Source organism: Thunnus albacares, chromosome 18, assembly GCF_914725855.1.
Source record: "Thunnus albacares chromosome 18, fThuAlb1.1, whole genome shotgun sequence".
Taxonomy (NCBI): domain Eukaryota; kingdom Metazoa; phylum Chordata; class Actinopteri; order Scombriformes; family Scombridae; genus Thunnus; species Thunnus albacares.
Window position 1 is genome coordinate 8,180,868 of NC_058123.1, and position 13,670 is coordinate 8,194,537.

The window sequence follows — 13,670 nt, forward strand, 5'->3', positions numbered from 1 at the left end:
TCTCCTTACAGGAGCTGAGCACACCTTTGCTCTCCTCCTCTCCTCTCCAGAGCCAGAGCTGCTCTCCCCCTCTCCTTTCTTTCTGCTAAGCCAAAGTGAGTCTGCCCTTCCAAACTCTTGTTTTCCCCCTAAGAGACACTCCTCTCCCTGTGTGGTGCTTACAGTTATCATCTCTGCATAAATACATTTCGCTAATGCTAAGAATTTCATCATTAGGGCCTGTTAGCTCTTTGTTCATCTCTGTGCAGTCATATCAGCCTTGTCAGCTTAGGGCTCACCTGCCACCATCACACATCATTTAGAAACTGGCTTACAACTGTGATCAGCGTCATTCTCTCCTCACATTTGTGCTCTCTGGGTCTGTTTATCTCCTCCTTTCTTCTTTACGCCTTTTTTAATTTGGCGTAAAGAGGACGATGTGTTCATAGCAAAGCTGCCTACCTTTGAGAAGCGGTGTGAAACACCAGCAGGTATGGTTGTAATTCATACAAGAGGACTCTCCTCTATATTTAACTAAAACTAACTCTCAGTCTGTCGGCCGGGCCGGACGGACACCTGCATTTTATGCTTTGCAGTGATTGCATTCCTCTGTCTTGTCTCCATATTCACCTTCTCAACTTGTTTCTCACATTCTCTTACTTTCAACGGCATCGACTCCTAACACGATGAAGTAATGAATGAATTGACTCATTCTCTTGTTTTAATATGCTGTCTGAGGTCATTCTGACTTTCTAATAGTACTTAATTTTAGGTAAAGCAGCTGCAGCGCAAACTGCTCTAAAAACATATGCTATTTCTGTTCATCTGAGAAATAACAGAATGTACTGATTTGCGATGTATGAATGACTGACTTCATGAAATGCAATAATAGAAATATTCTTAATTATGTAACGCATCTTTGCATGATCAAACCTACCTAATGCTGATGTGAGGACCTCGCTGTTATGAAAGTCTGATCTGCAGCTGAATCAACAGACCCACAACTCTCTGCCTTTTTTTTTTTTTTTTTCATTCTCAGGAACGTCTCGCGGTCCCAGCCCTGTGACCCTGGCATCCCAAGATGCTTTGCCCATTGCCGTGGCCTTCACAGAGTCGGTTAATGCTTACTTCAAAGGGGCTGATCCCACTAAGTGAGTCTCACATGACCTCCTGCAGCTCAAAGGCCCCGACATGGACCTGCACGCATACACATTTTTGTCCATATTTGAACTATAACAAGTATGACGTTATGAGTTATACAGTGCACGCTGGTGTACAGCACGGTTCCTAGTGCAGTGTGCGCTGCACCCACACGTTTTGGTTGTGCGTTTTCGCAGAGTGTGTCTCCATGTCGGTGCGTATGTGTGGAATGTTTTGTGTTAAGTCTGACACCATTCTTTCAGACTGGATAACCTACATGGGGCAGATTATAGTCTGGGGCAGTGAAAACATACAGCCTTTTATTGGTTAACTGCTGTTAAATTGCTGCTGTGCAAAAGGCTTATTTTTGCAGGGATTAGCAAATGGAACATTTCATAAGCAATGCAGCAGACACACGGTGCAAGGTTGAGACCCACTGTGGGCTGTTACCACTGCAGCCAAGGCAGGACCCCAACGAGCAAGACTCTTCCTGCCCCAGATGTACATTAGACTACAGAAGAATGTAGATATACTGTATATTTAGAGATGGGGATGTGTTAAACCTAGAAACTAAAGCCAATGTTAGACACTACAACAGGTTGAATATCTAGTCTTAGGCTTGATTAGATCTTCGTATAAAGGGTGGATTAGTGGGTTAAAATACCATCCAGAATAAGACCAAATATGTCAAATGTACCTTGAAATGAATAATTTTCATAATTGACTAATTATTTAAGTTATGTCTCAATCAAAAATGCCAGATATTCTCCTGGCCAAGCTTCTCAAATATGATTATTTCTTTATATCTTTGGGTTTTGGACTCTTAGTCAGACAAAACATGTGATTTGAAGATGTCAACTTGGTCAATTTGTGACTTGTGATTCATAGTTTTCTGCCCTTTTTACAAGCTATACTAAGTACTGCTAATACTAAGTATTAATTGATGGGAAAAAAAATGATCAACATATGTCTGCACTTCGCAAGGTGTATCGTGAAGATCACAGGAGACATGACTCTGTCGTTCCCCGTGGGCATCATCAAGGTGTTCACCACCAACCCCTCCCCGGCCGTGCTCACCTTCAAACTGAAGAACACCAGCAAGTTGGAGCAGATCCTTCCCAACCAGCAGCTACTATACAGGTGAGGGTGTCCAAGGGGGGGGAAAGTTCACAAAAAAAACCAGCTAAAATATAAAGGTTTGCAAGTGAAGAAGTTTGCAGAGCTGATGAGTTGATGACTTGTCCGAGTTGTGGTTAGGTAAAAGAGGGATTTGGACTTGATGATATGAGTGAGAATTGAGGAAATACAGAGTGCGTCAGTGAGAGGAAATTCAATTAGTAATCTGACATAAACCTATCATTAAGCTGTCAGGGAAGTATTTTCCACCAGACTTTAACAGCCAGGTTCTCAACAGCCCATGTCTCTTCTGAAACACTTCACGCCCTAAAACAGCAAAAAAAGAACAGCAAACTTCTTATAACAGCTGCTTCATTTAACCTACGTTATTTTACCTCTCACCTCTTTTGTCTCAGTGAGAGCTGTTGAAAGTATCTTGTAGCTCACATGTGCAAGTTTCAAAAAAAATGGCACTAACTTTGTCAGGTCGACTCTTTGTGACCAGTTTAAAAAAATCTCTCCCAAAGCTAAAGAAAAATGAATATTTTTCTGTTTATTTGTTTCTTGCTCTGGTTCATCTCAGTTATCCCCCAAGACCACATGGCTGGACTAATTGAATCAAATGGAATTCATGATTTAGTAGCTGGTTGGATATAACAGGGTCATTTTTTCCAAGCTATTGGAGCTTTGCACACAAAGCCAAGAAGAGCAATGAATAATTGAGCCTCTGATTATTCCTTGTGTGTACGAGCGCGTGTGTTCGTGTGCGTATCCTTCTGACTGTTTTGTCTTTTATCTGCGTGTCTTTTATTCAGCGATCCTTCCCAAAGTGACTCCAATTCCAAGGACTTCTGGTTCAACATGCAAGCACTGACGTCCTACCTCAGAAAAGCCTTAGATCAGAATCCTTCAGCTTCCTACTACAACGTGGACATCTTAAAATACCAGGTCAGTCAGCTGACACCGAACCGAGAACATAATCCAGATGAAATAACTGTGTTTTAAAGAATGCTTTTCTAAAAAAACAACATTTCCAAAAAAGTGCTTCACAATCCAGACAAGTCCTGAGAAAGACGTAATAAAGCAAATGAAGACGAGGTTACAGGAGTGAACATGTTATTCCAGTGATCGTACTCTTGTAATCTTTAAGTTTTCTATATTAAAACTGGTCAATGAATGTATTTACGTGTGATTTTGATATGTAAATACATCCATAATGGGAAATTCCACTTATCAGCCAGTAAATGCTGTGGCGTCAGTTGTAGGTAGGAGTTAAATATCTTGTCAAGGGATTCTTCAGCTGGTTCGGCCACACTGTCATCAAGCATCAAGCGTTGGCCCTCCAGTTGATGGATGACCTCACAAACCACTAAAGCTGTCCTGCCACCCCATAATCAGGCCCCGCTTTTTTTTTTTTAGAGTCATCTTGACACAAAAAAAAGACTTAGTTTACGTACGGTTGATCAAGAAATATAGGAATATAATGAAATGTATAAAATCATAGAGTTGTAAAACAAACAATCCAATAATCAACTAACTGAGCTCAACAGACTGCTTTGTTTATGGAACAACTGATGAACAGTTGATGTTCACTTACGACTTTTGAGCTTTCCAGGAAACCTTGGAGGATTATGAGTTTTGTTTTTTAGTGTGCATTCGTGTTTTAATCACAGCAAATCAGCTAAATATGTTGTGTCAAAAGTATAATACCAAAATGAACCTTGAAAGTTGAGTTTCACAGTGTAATTCCAACAGAGGATATGAAGAAAATCACTCTAATTACTCAAATTCGAAGCAGCTTTGTCTATATTTAACGTTTAACTCTGCACTGCTGCGTTCAGGTGCTGTCTGACGGGATTCATTCCACTCCTCTCAACCTGGCCGTTTACTGGAAGTGTGCACCGAGTACAACGGACCTGCGGGTGGACTACCGCTACAACCCGGAGTCCATGGCCTCCCCCGGGCCGCTCACCAACATACAGATCTTAGTGCCTGTCGACGGAGGAGTCACCAACATGCAATCCCTACCCAACTCCATCTGGTGAGATGTGTATCAGCAGTAGCACAGAAAGTATGAAGCATTGAACAATAACTCTTAGCTTTAGCTTAATGCGTTATTTCATTCTCTCCTTTTAGGAATTCAGAGCAGAATAAGTGTCTTTGGAAACTGAGTGACATCTCAGAAAAGTCTGAAAATGAAGGTAAGGTTTATACAAATTTGTTTGCCACAAGAGACAGCTTCTTTAAAATCGTACTTGTAGACTCAGTGGCAAGTGAGTGTATTTGCGTTTGACCCCAGGCGCCGGGTCTCTGAGGGCCAAGTTCGAGCTGTCAAATGGCCCGTCAAACCCCTCCACCATGGCGGTGCAGTTTATGAACGAGGGGAGCACCCTGTCAGGAGTGGACATGGAGCTGCAGGGGAGTGGATACAGACTTTCTCTCAACAAGAAGAGATTTGCCACAGGTATGTATTACCCTTCATCAGCCAGATCAAATGTTGGTTAGCGCACCAACAACTCAAATTGTGTCACTTTTGTTCTTTTCTGCAGGTCGTTATATGGCAGATTTCTGAGGTGACCCACCACTCTGCTTCTCAAGAAAGAAAAAAATCTCGCTTGGAACAGAAGTCATCAACTTTGCAAGGTCTCCTGAACCTCCGGATCTATCTGAGCACGGTTGTGCTTTTACCTGGGAAGCGAGAATCTCACTACAATAAAAACAGCACTGAGTATTGAACACTGTTTAAAAAAAAAAAAAAAGAAAAAAAAAAAAAAAGACAAATAAAAGCAAATTAAGACGAGCTTTCAGGAAATGTGTAGATATGAAGTCTAATAATGCTTTCTGATCAATTCACTTTTGTATAGTCAGAAACGATTTATTGATTAGATATAAATCTATATTGTATTTGAAATCATAAAAAGAGAAAAAAAAAGTGCACTAAAAATCTCTCAGACGCTCTTCTTCCCTTTATATTCATTTTTCAAGAGCCTATAAGGAATCTAAAACAAAACCATGCGTGGAAGAGAAGAATAACCATGTGGTTTCTCCCTCTGTCCCTCCGCACTGTAAATATTAACACTCGACCAGCTCTGACTTTACTCTCAAATCAGTTCTGTCTTACTCTTTTTCTTTTTCTTTTTTTTTTTCCCTCCTTTGCGAATTGTCTTTTTTTTTGATCGTGTGCAATGAAGCAATGAAGGTAGAATCTGTCTCACACACTCGTAGCACAAGTTTGATCTTTACAACAACATTGAAGTGCTTTCAAACAAATGCAAATGCAAAAAAAAAAAAAAAAAAAAAATCTGACCTCAGTGCCTCCTCTTATACTGTGGATCAATAGGCAACAAAAGTGCGTCAATGTTTTAGCCTGATTTGGGTCTCCAGATTTAATCTTTTCTCTATATGGAGTTTTTTTTTTTTTAAACAATCACCCTTTAATGGGGTCTGTGATCAGTGTGATCTTTTTTAAAATTCAACTATTTTTCCTTGTAAATCCCCCTTTCAGTCAAGGCTTGTATTTTTTACATTTTTAAGCCCTTCATTTTTTAAATCTTTATTAAAAAAAAAACAACAGCTCAGTGATCTTGACTGTAAAACATTGTGTCAAATGCTTTAAAAAAAAAAAAAATAATCAAGGGACGTTACCCCAAACCTAACTTGCAACCTTTTTTTAAAACTTAAAAGTATTTTTTAATCAAACTTTTGTGCCCTATTAATGGAGAAATGTGCCTGAATCTTAACTTTTCTCTACTCTTTTTTTTTTTTTTTTTTTTTTTTTGTATACTACAGCACAATTAATGAAAATAGCACCAACATTGTGCCAGTTGTGTTTTTTTTACTCCTTTATTTGGATATTGAAGGGAAAAGACTTCCTCTTTTTACAACCCAACTGTCTTCCAGAAATGATAAACTCTTCGTTTTTCCTTCTGTGATTTGGGTTTGATCATTGAACTCTTTTTATAACTTTTTTTTCTATTCGATACTCGTCAGTCGATCTTAACCTCTCGTTCGCTCGCCGCGCGGTAGACGATGTTAGTGAGAAGTAGCACAATAAGGCCAAATTAATGATTGAAATGCCTTATCGCAACTACTCGACACTGAGTAATCCAGTGTTGTTGACTGTGGTTAGATATTGTGACAGAGTACTGCCATTGCCCTGTGATAGACTGGTGAAACTGTCCTGCCTCTCACACCCATTGCATGCTGGGAAAGGCCTTAGCCCCTCGAAACTATTGACAGCACAAGTGGGTGAATGGAAAATGGATGGATGGTTGGAAAATTGCCACGTTTGACTCTTGGTGTTTCCATTTTTGTCTCTTTACTAATGGAGGGCTGCTGCTGTAGAGGCTGTTGTACTTCTTGATGGAGTATGTTATGTTGTGTAGGACCTTTTTTTTTTTTTTTTTTTTTCCATTGACCACGTCCTTGCAATGATCATTCAATGATGTGATTAATTGCTTGGAAGCTGTGATTGAAAACTGATGAAACTTTTTTTTTTTACGACTGGAGTTTCATACACTGTGCATCACTCGGCCAACTGACCTCTCTGATAAGATTTTAGGAAGTAATTTTCGCATCAGGCTAATTTTTTACTACAAAAAAACAACTCATTGGAGGTTTTAAATGATTGGATAACAGGTGGTGAACAGGTGATGACTTGATTCATCTGATGTCTCACTTGGAAACTGTTGGAAACTGATTTGATTTCAGCCATCAAGTCCAGCCAGGGTAATTATATGTAATCATCAGTTTTTAAAATACCTTTAATGTTTTATATGACTCTTTAAGTGGACATCTGTAGCTGGTTTAAGACTAACGCCTTTTATAATAATTTAGAGACACTTACCTTAAATGAATGATGGAAAAGTTCATTTGAGTTGTGTTTTAAATGGACTTAAATTTTGTATATCACACTGAACTTTAATCAGCCAAATGTTGAGTTTACATAAAATCCTAAAATTGTAGCACCAGACATTTGTACAGTGAGAAATCAACACATCGCTTAGTGTTTTCTCTTCATTAATTATACCAGTGGTTATGGTAAGATGAGCCGAAAGCATTAAAAAAAAATAAAAATACAAGCAGATTCTGTAATTGTATTCAGTATTAGCAAGCTGGTTCTTGCTTCCCTTAAAAAAAAAAAAAAAAAAAGAAACCTTTCAAAATGAATTTACAAGGCTCCTTGTTTGGTCACTTTCACATTCTTTCTTTTCTTATTTGTTGTATTAAACAGAGTTTAAAAAGAGCAAAATTGTGTAAATGATTCTCATAAATTGTACATTTTTACCAGTATCAGCCACTTTTTGTCTCTACTTTATGATTTCTCATTGTGCCTGTATTAAATGTGTAATATATGAATATATACAAATATATGAAAGTGACTACTTTAAGTGTGTTCTGTGTGATTTTCTTTAAGCTTGTTAACTTTAAGATATAGTGTCTAGAGCATCACATTCACTTTTAGGAAACTGTGACAGACGTTTTTTCTGTTATCTGGCATTTCCAGAGACAAAGCGGATAATAGCTAATCGGCAGATTAACTGAGACTGAAAACAATCATTATTTGCAGCCCCGGCCCTGTGTTCAGCAAACTTTATGGGAACATTTTTATCCCTTTTGTGTGGAGACGGACGGTTGTGTGTGTTTTTGTAGAAATTAGTGTTATGGTTCAAGCATTTTGAATCAACCTGGAATTATGAGGATTGTTAGATAGATTTAGGGGTAGCAAAAGGCAAGTTTCAGAGTTTGGGGGTGAACTGGCCATTTAAAGGCCCTGAAAACATTTTCTCTCTCAGCTTCATACTAGACAGACAAGATACAACAAGAATTTTCTCCAAAGTTAGAGCAGTTATGGTTACTTTTGTTCATTAATCAGGATTTTTTTTAAATCACAATCTGATGACAGTTAGTGGGCTGTTTGCTCATGTTTCCAGGTCACTGTCAATTAAAATTTTAATTTTGATTGTTGCTTATTTAGTCATGATTCTTTATGGATATAGAGACATACTTTTTTAGATTTTAAACCAAGTTATTAGGGATTTTAAAGCCTTGAAATCTCCCCAATATTCTTCATGGACAAAATGTAGGCTGAGAGGTCAAAACTTGCAACACTGCAAGATGAAAATTACATTTTTCACTGTACTATCTATCTATTGTCAGTTTTACATTTAAAAAAAAAAAAGACTATGATCCACATCAAAAGGTTTGCATTAAACTTTCTACTGACATGCAGAATGATAGAGCATGAAAACAGCTTGAAGACACCATCACACATGTGTTACTAATGTACTGTTTGCACTGCGCGAAGCTCATGCAGTGCTTTGCCTAGGAGGATGTATGCATGACTGTGCGTACGCGCTCAGCACTACATCAACACCTTGTGCATATTTACACACTCAGTCATGCCTTGTGTCCCTCTGCCTGAAGACCTCCTCCACGCTGTTTGAAATACACCGTCTGAGCTGCCTGTTCACAGCCACATGTGTGAGCCATCAGTGTTGACTCTACTTTTCCCTGTCCGCCTCACTCAGATGAAGAGGAGGAGATCTTAGGGTCTCTTGTGTGTGATGTTATTCTCTGCAAAACCAAAGTAAGATATGTGAGCTGAAGTCATATCCAGAAACTGTGTTGATCCATATGAAGACTCTTGTGTACGGCCAAGCACTTTACACAACTTGAGAGGATTTGGGAGTTTGAGTGTGAGAGCTGTACAAGTATGAGATATGATTGAGAGAGCCTGAAGGAATAGATATTTTGGTAAGCTTTTTGCCCAGATGAGAAGATATACTGTCTGTAAAGTAAATATGAAGCACTAGCCAGCAGCAAATTAGCGTAGCTTAGCATAAAGACCTACCAACAACTTATTTACACGTTTTATCTTGCTTGTTTAATCCGTACAAAAAACAAAGTGTAAAGTTGTGATTTCACTGTATCTTTCTTATGTATATTTCTTGGCTCAATGAAACTCTTCTCATTGGCTGGACTTCTCGCAGTAATGACAAAACTCCAAGAAGTCTCTGCTCCCGGCGGTCCTTCACATAACACCCTGTAAAACTCAGAGCCCAGCATTTCCTGAGTTTTAGAGAGTTCAACGTTTTGGGAAATACACTTTTTCACTCTCAGAAATGAAGTGAGAAGATTGATACCACTCTCATGTTTTGAATGCTTAGTATGAAGCTACAGTCAGCTGCTGGTTAGCTTAGCTTAGCTTAAAGACTGGAAACGGGGAAACAGCTAGCGTGATCTGGTCCAAAGGTAACAAAACCTGCCTACCAGCAGCTTTAAAGCTCATTAATTAACATGTTCAATCTTGTTTGTTTAATCCGTACAAAAACAAAAGTGTAAAAACTGCAAGTCGTGATTTTACTGAGAGTTATGTGCAGGTATGTTTCTTGGCCGGGAGCAGTGAATTCCTGGAGTTTTGTTGTCACTGTGACAGGCAACCAGCTGAGATTCACTGTACTCAGTCCTGCACATAATCCAGTGTAGTTGTAGTTTTTTTTTTTGTCGATTCAACAAAAGAGTTTTAACTGTTGTGTTAATTAACGAGCTTTATAGGGCGTGAAAGTAAGAATAAGTGTATTTCCCGAAATGTCAAACTATTTCTTTCATATTGAGGAAATTCTGGGTTCTAGGATGGTCGAGCCATCTGTGCCTGGTATCGATTGAGAGATCCTGGACGTCAAGAATCAGCTCCGTGAAACAGTCAGAGCAGAGGGAGCATTTAGTCTGTGTTGTCCACCATCATAGTCATGTTTGTTCAAAGGCCCACTGGAGCCATAGAGTTGAGTTATTCTACAATCCAGAGAGCGAACCCCACATCAGTAACATTTATGGACAATTTATAATTGATGTGCCCATTTGATCTCGCTCTTCACCACGAGGAAAACCATCTGAATAAACAAGGATGGTGTAAGTTTATTGCATTAATATGGATTCCTCTCCTCTGCTTCTCTTGCTCGCTCCAAAACCCAGAAGACCTCTTTAGAATAACTCAAACCCTGAACATGTCAGACTCACATCCAGCGGCATCTGTCACATTTTCCACTCAGCAAGCAGAACTCTGTCAACTTTTCCCCCCGGCAATAAAATATGAACACAATTCACTGTTAACAAAACTGACAGGGATTTTATCACTATATAAGGACTGAGACTGTATGGCTTTATCTGCCTGACATCGGTAGACCACCAGTTTCAATCAATCCATCAATCAGTCCATCCATCCATCCATCCATCCATTAATCAATTTAATCAAAGCAATGCAATGTGGTTTACAATAACATGAAAAATCTAATAAATTACATTAATGCAGACAAGAATAACAAAATTATAAAACAAACAAAATTGTTGAAACAGAGAATCTATGAGAATAAATATAAGAGTAAACAACGACAAGAGAGGACAGAATTTTGGGAATATCTATTGAAGTCAGGCTAGATATATTTAAAATGTTTTTAAAGTTTTCGGCAATCCACAAGCCCCATGGTAAAAAATTGGTCATTTTAATTGGACATGATCATGCAAACACAGTAATAGCTTGGTTTCTTTCTGTCTCAAAAACAAAGCAGATTTCTAACCGCCAAAATGTGGCAACTCTGCTGTTTACTGCTTTTTATTGATAAGAAATGATGATAGAGGACATATTTCATACCTACTGGTATTCTAAAAGCAATCCAACTTCCTAAGTTGCCCACAGCTCACGTCATAACTGTTTAATGAACAAAGTGGTACATGTTTTGTAATGTAGAACATGTGAGTATTTTGCAAGCACTTTGGGACAGCAAACACAATAGTTTAAAACTGAAACTGTAGTGTTAAAACATCCAAACACCTTACCTGAGATCCTCTTGGAGCCTGATTAAAGAGCCAGAGACTAGAGGAGCTACTGGTTGCCTCACCATAGGTTTTTGTTTTTGGCTTTTGGAGTACATAGTAAGTCATATGAGGCCTTGAATTGTCTGCCTTGTACCCATCCTTGTATTTGAAATGTTTCCTAAACATATCTCAGATGCCATTCTTTGAATAAATGTAGAAACAAATCTAGATCTTGATATTAATGCTAAAAAAAGACAATTGAGAGATAGTAAAATGGGGCTGATTATTTCTATCTGGTCCCTGGTAAAACTCTCTGCAGCATTTTAAATGAATTGTTATTCATTTAATCCTGACCAGCTAAAGGTTAGTCACCACAGGCCACCTACTTCTTATAGCCTAGGCCCCCTCGGCGGCGAAGTAGGGGGCCCCAGCCAACCCAGACAGCATATAACTGAACTGGGTAAGGCCATGGTCTAACTTTGCAGGGGTCCCCAAGCAACAGACCATCTGTACACTTCATTCACGGGAAAAATGCAGGTGTATCATGTCCAGTCAGGTGAAACACAGCTGACACACATACACCCTTTTCACCAGTCTGTGCAGGCTGCTGGACACCTCTCTCCATGTGGTCTCAGCCGAGGCACTAAAAGCATAACTCTTAGAGGTCAGTGCCAGCATTAAGGCTGGGACATGGGACAGGCAGAAGCAGCGTCTCCATCCCTGGAGAAAGCTGTTCAGCGGGCAAACTCACCAATCACTGAAGAAGAAAGGATGACAGCGGTGACTCTCCCTTATATACTGTAGGCTCCACACGTATTCAGGTAGGCATGTCCTGATTGGCCAGCTACGTTTATGCAAATTTCAGTGGGCAAATACATGCGTGTGATTGGAGGAGAGTATTACCCATGGAATCCAGTGGAAGGCTCTGCCTGTGCTAACAGAACTAGGGTTACAATAGCGTAACCTTCGCTAGCTTACCTTGCCATAAAGACTGGAAAAAAGGGGAAATAGCTAGCCCGACTGTGTCCAACACACCAACACGTTATAGGCCTATATGTGTTTAATCTGTACAAAAACCGAACGCTAAAAACAAGAAGTTGTGGTTTTATGTGCTAGGCTACCTCTTGACCAGGAGCAATGACTTCCTCGACTCTTATCGTCACTGTAAGGTTGCGCTAACCCAACCAGCATAGACTCCAGGTAAGCCATGGAGGTGCTAGTAGATTTTCTTACCTTTTGACAGAGCCAGGCTAGCTGTTTTGCCATCTTTTCAGTCTTCATGCTAAACTAAGCTAATCGGCTGCTGACACAGCTACATATTTAGAGTAAAAACGTGTGAATGGTGTTGATCTTTTCATGTAACTCTCGACAAAAAATAAGTGTATTTCCCAAAATGTCAAGTCTTCTTGATACACCAGCATTGAAACATTGCAGTAATATAGCCTGTTTGTTAAAAAAAGGAAGTATTTAATCTTCTAATGTCCCCTGGAGAGAGAAACAACCTGACCTTTGCAATGAAATGTTCACACACCAAGCCTGCTCTCCATAGGGAGGCTGTCATTTAAATAGAGGGTCTTTCTGTCTTCTTCCTGTCTTCTAACACAACCCGATTTTTTAAATCATTTCTTGGACTTAAATTGTAGCTTGGAGTAATTAAATCATGCATTCTGATTTACATCGGTCCCACTCTGCACCCCTCCGCTCCTTTTGGACATTCAAGACACTAAGTCGGGTGATATGTTAAGCCAAATCAGGGAGAGATGACGAACGGCAAGAATTTTATTGCTGGTACCTTGAATCTGCAAACAGACAGACACAGAAAAACTACTGTTGTGACTGCACAGTAGATTTTTTCCTGACCGCTGCTAGAAATGATTCACCGGAAAAAAGATCCAGTGAAGACATACTCAGACTCCACCGCCTTATCTGCCCTGGGGAGAGGGAGTGGACCCTTCCGTGCCATGTTCACAGAGGCACGTCACAGGCTATTTGTCATGGTAAGCATGTGTGTGTATGTGTGTGTGTGTGTGTGTGTGTGTGTGAGTGTGTGTTTGGGGGAGGGGATGAGTGAGAAATAGTCACATCTTAATTCTTATGATGGTCCTTTTGGTCCTTCTTTATTGCCCTGTCAGAATCTGCCTTTAAAATTACTCTTCTTGGGGGGGAATATGATACTGCAGCAGTTCTTTAAAATTTGAACAAACAGACTGTAAAGATAATTGGAGAAACAAAAAATCATCCTCTGCATGCTCCAGTCTCCACCAGGTAAAAAGAGGGATAAATCTGGGAGCACAGTGTGCAGCTTTGATGCTTTGGTGTGCAAATAATGATTATCTTTATTATCAGTTAATCTGCAGGTTGCTTTCTCGATTAATCAATTAATTGTTTGGTCTATGAAATGCCAGAAAACAGTGAAAAATGTCTGTCACGGTTTCCTAAAAGCCAAGGTGATGACACAGGAGTTTTACTTCTCCAATCTGTTAGCATTTAAAAGATATTAAATGGCGTCATCTGTGAAGAGGCATCATTGTTTAAAAGAGTAATTTTATAACTTCTTCTCCTGCAGGTTGCTGATGTTAAAAAAGACAGTATACTGTATAGATGTTGGACAGATGTACTTT

At 39.4% G+C, this 13,670-nt stretch overlaps 1 protein-coding gene across 6 annotated transcripts in view; it reads left to right on the forward strand.

Annotated features, from left to right (window-relative positions):
- fcho2 (FCH and mu domain containing endocytic adaptor 2) overlaps positions 1-7,625 on the forward strand; it is a 46,944-nt gene extending 39,319 nt beyond the window's left edge. For 5 of the 6 annotated variants that reach the window (XM_044333335.1, XM_044333336.1, XM_044333338.1 and 2 more), the window contains 8 exons: positions 411-470; positions 1,019-1,130; positions 2,104-2,259; positions 3,051-3,183; positions 4,077-4,276; positions 4,372-4,436; positions 4,535-4,699; positions 4,785-7,625. In XM_044333335.1, the coding sequence (XP_044189270.1) occupies positions 411-470; positions 1,019-1,130; positions 2,104-2,259; positions 3,051-3,183; positions 4,077-4,276; positions 4,372-4,436; positions 4,535-4,699; positions 4,785-4,807 (914 nt within the window). In that variant the 3' untranslated portion in view covers positions 4,808-7,625. The remainder of the gene's footprint in view (positions 1-410; positions 471-1,018; positions 1,131-2,103; positions 2,260-3,050; positions 3,184-4,076; positions 4,277-4,371; positions 4,437-4,534; positions 4,700-4,784) is intronic. The other variant, XM_044333337.1, reaches the window with a different exon arrangement.
- Positions 7,626-13,670: the final 6,045 nt, after the last annotated feature.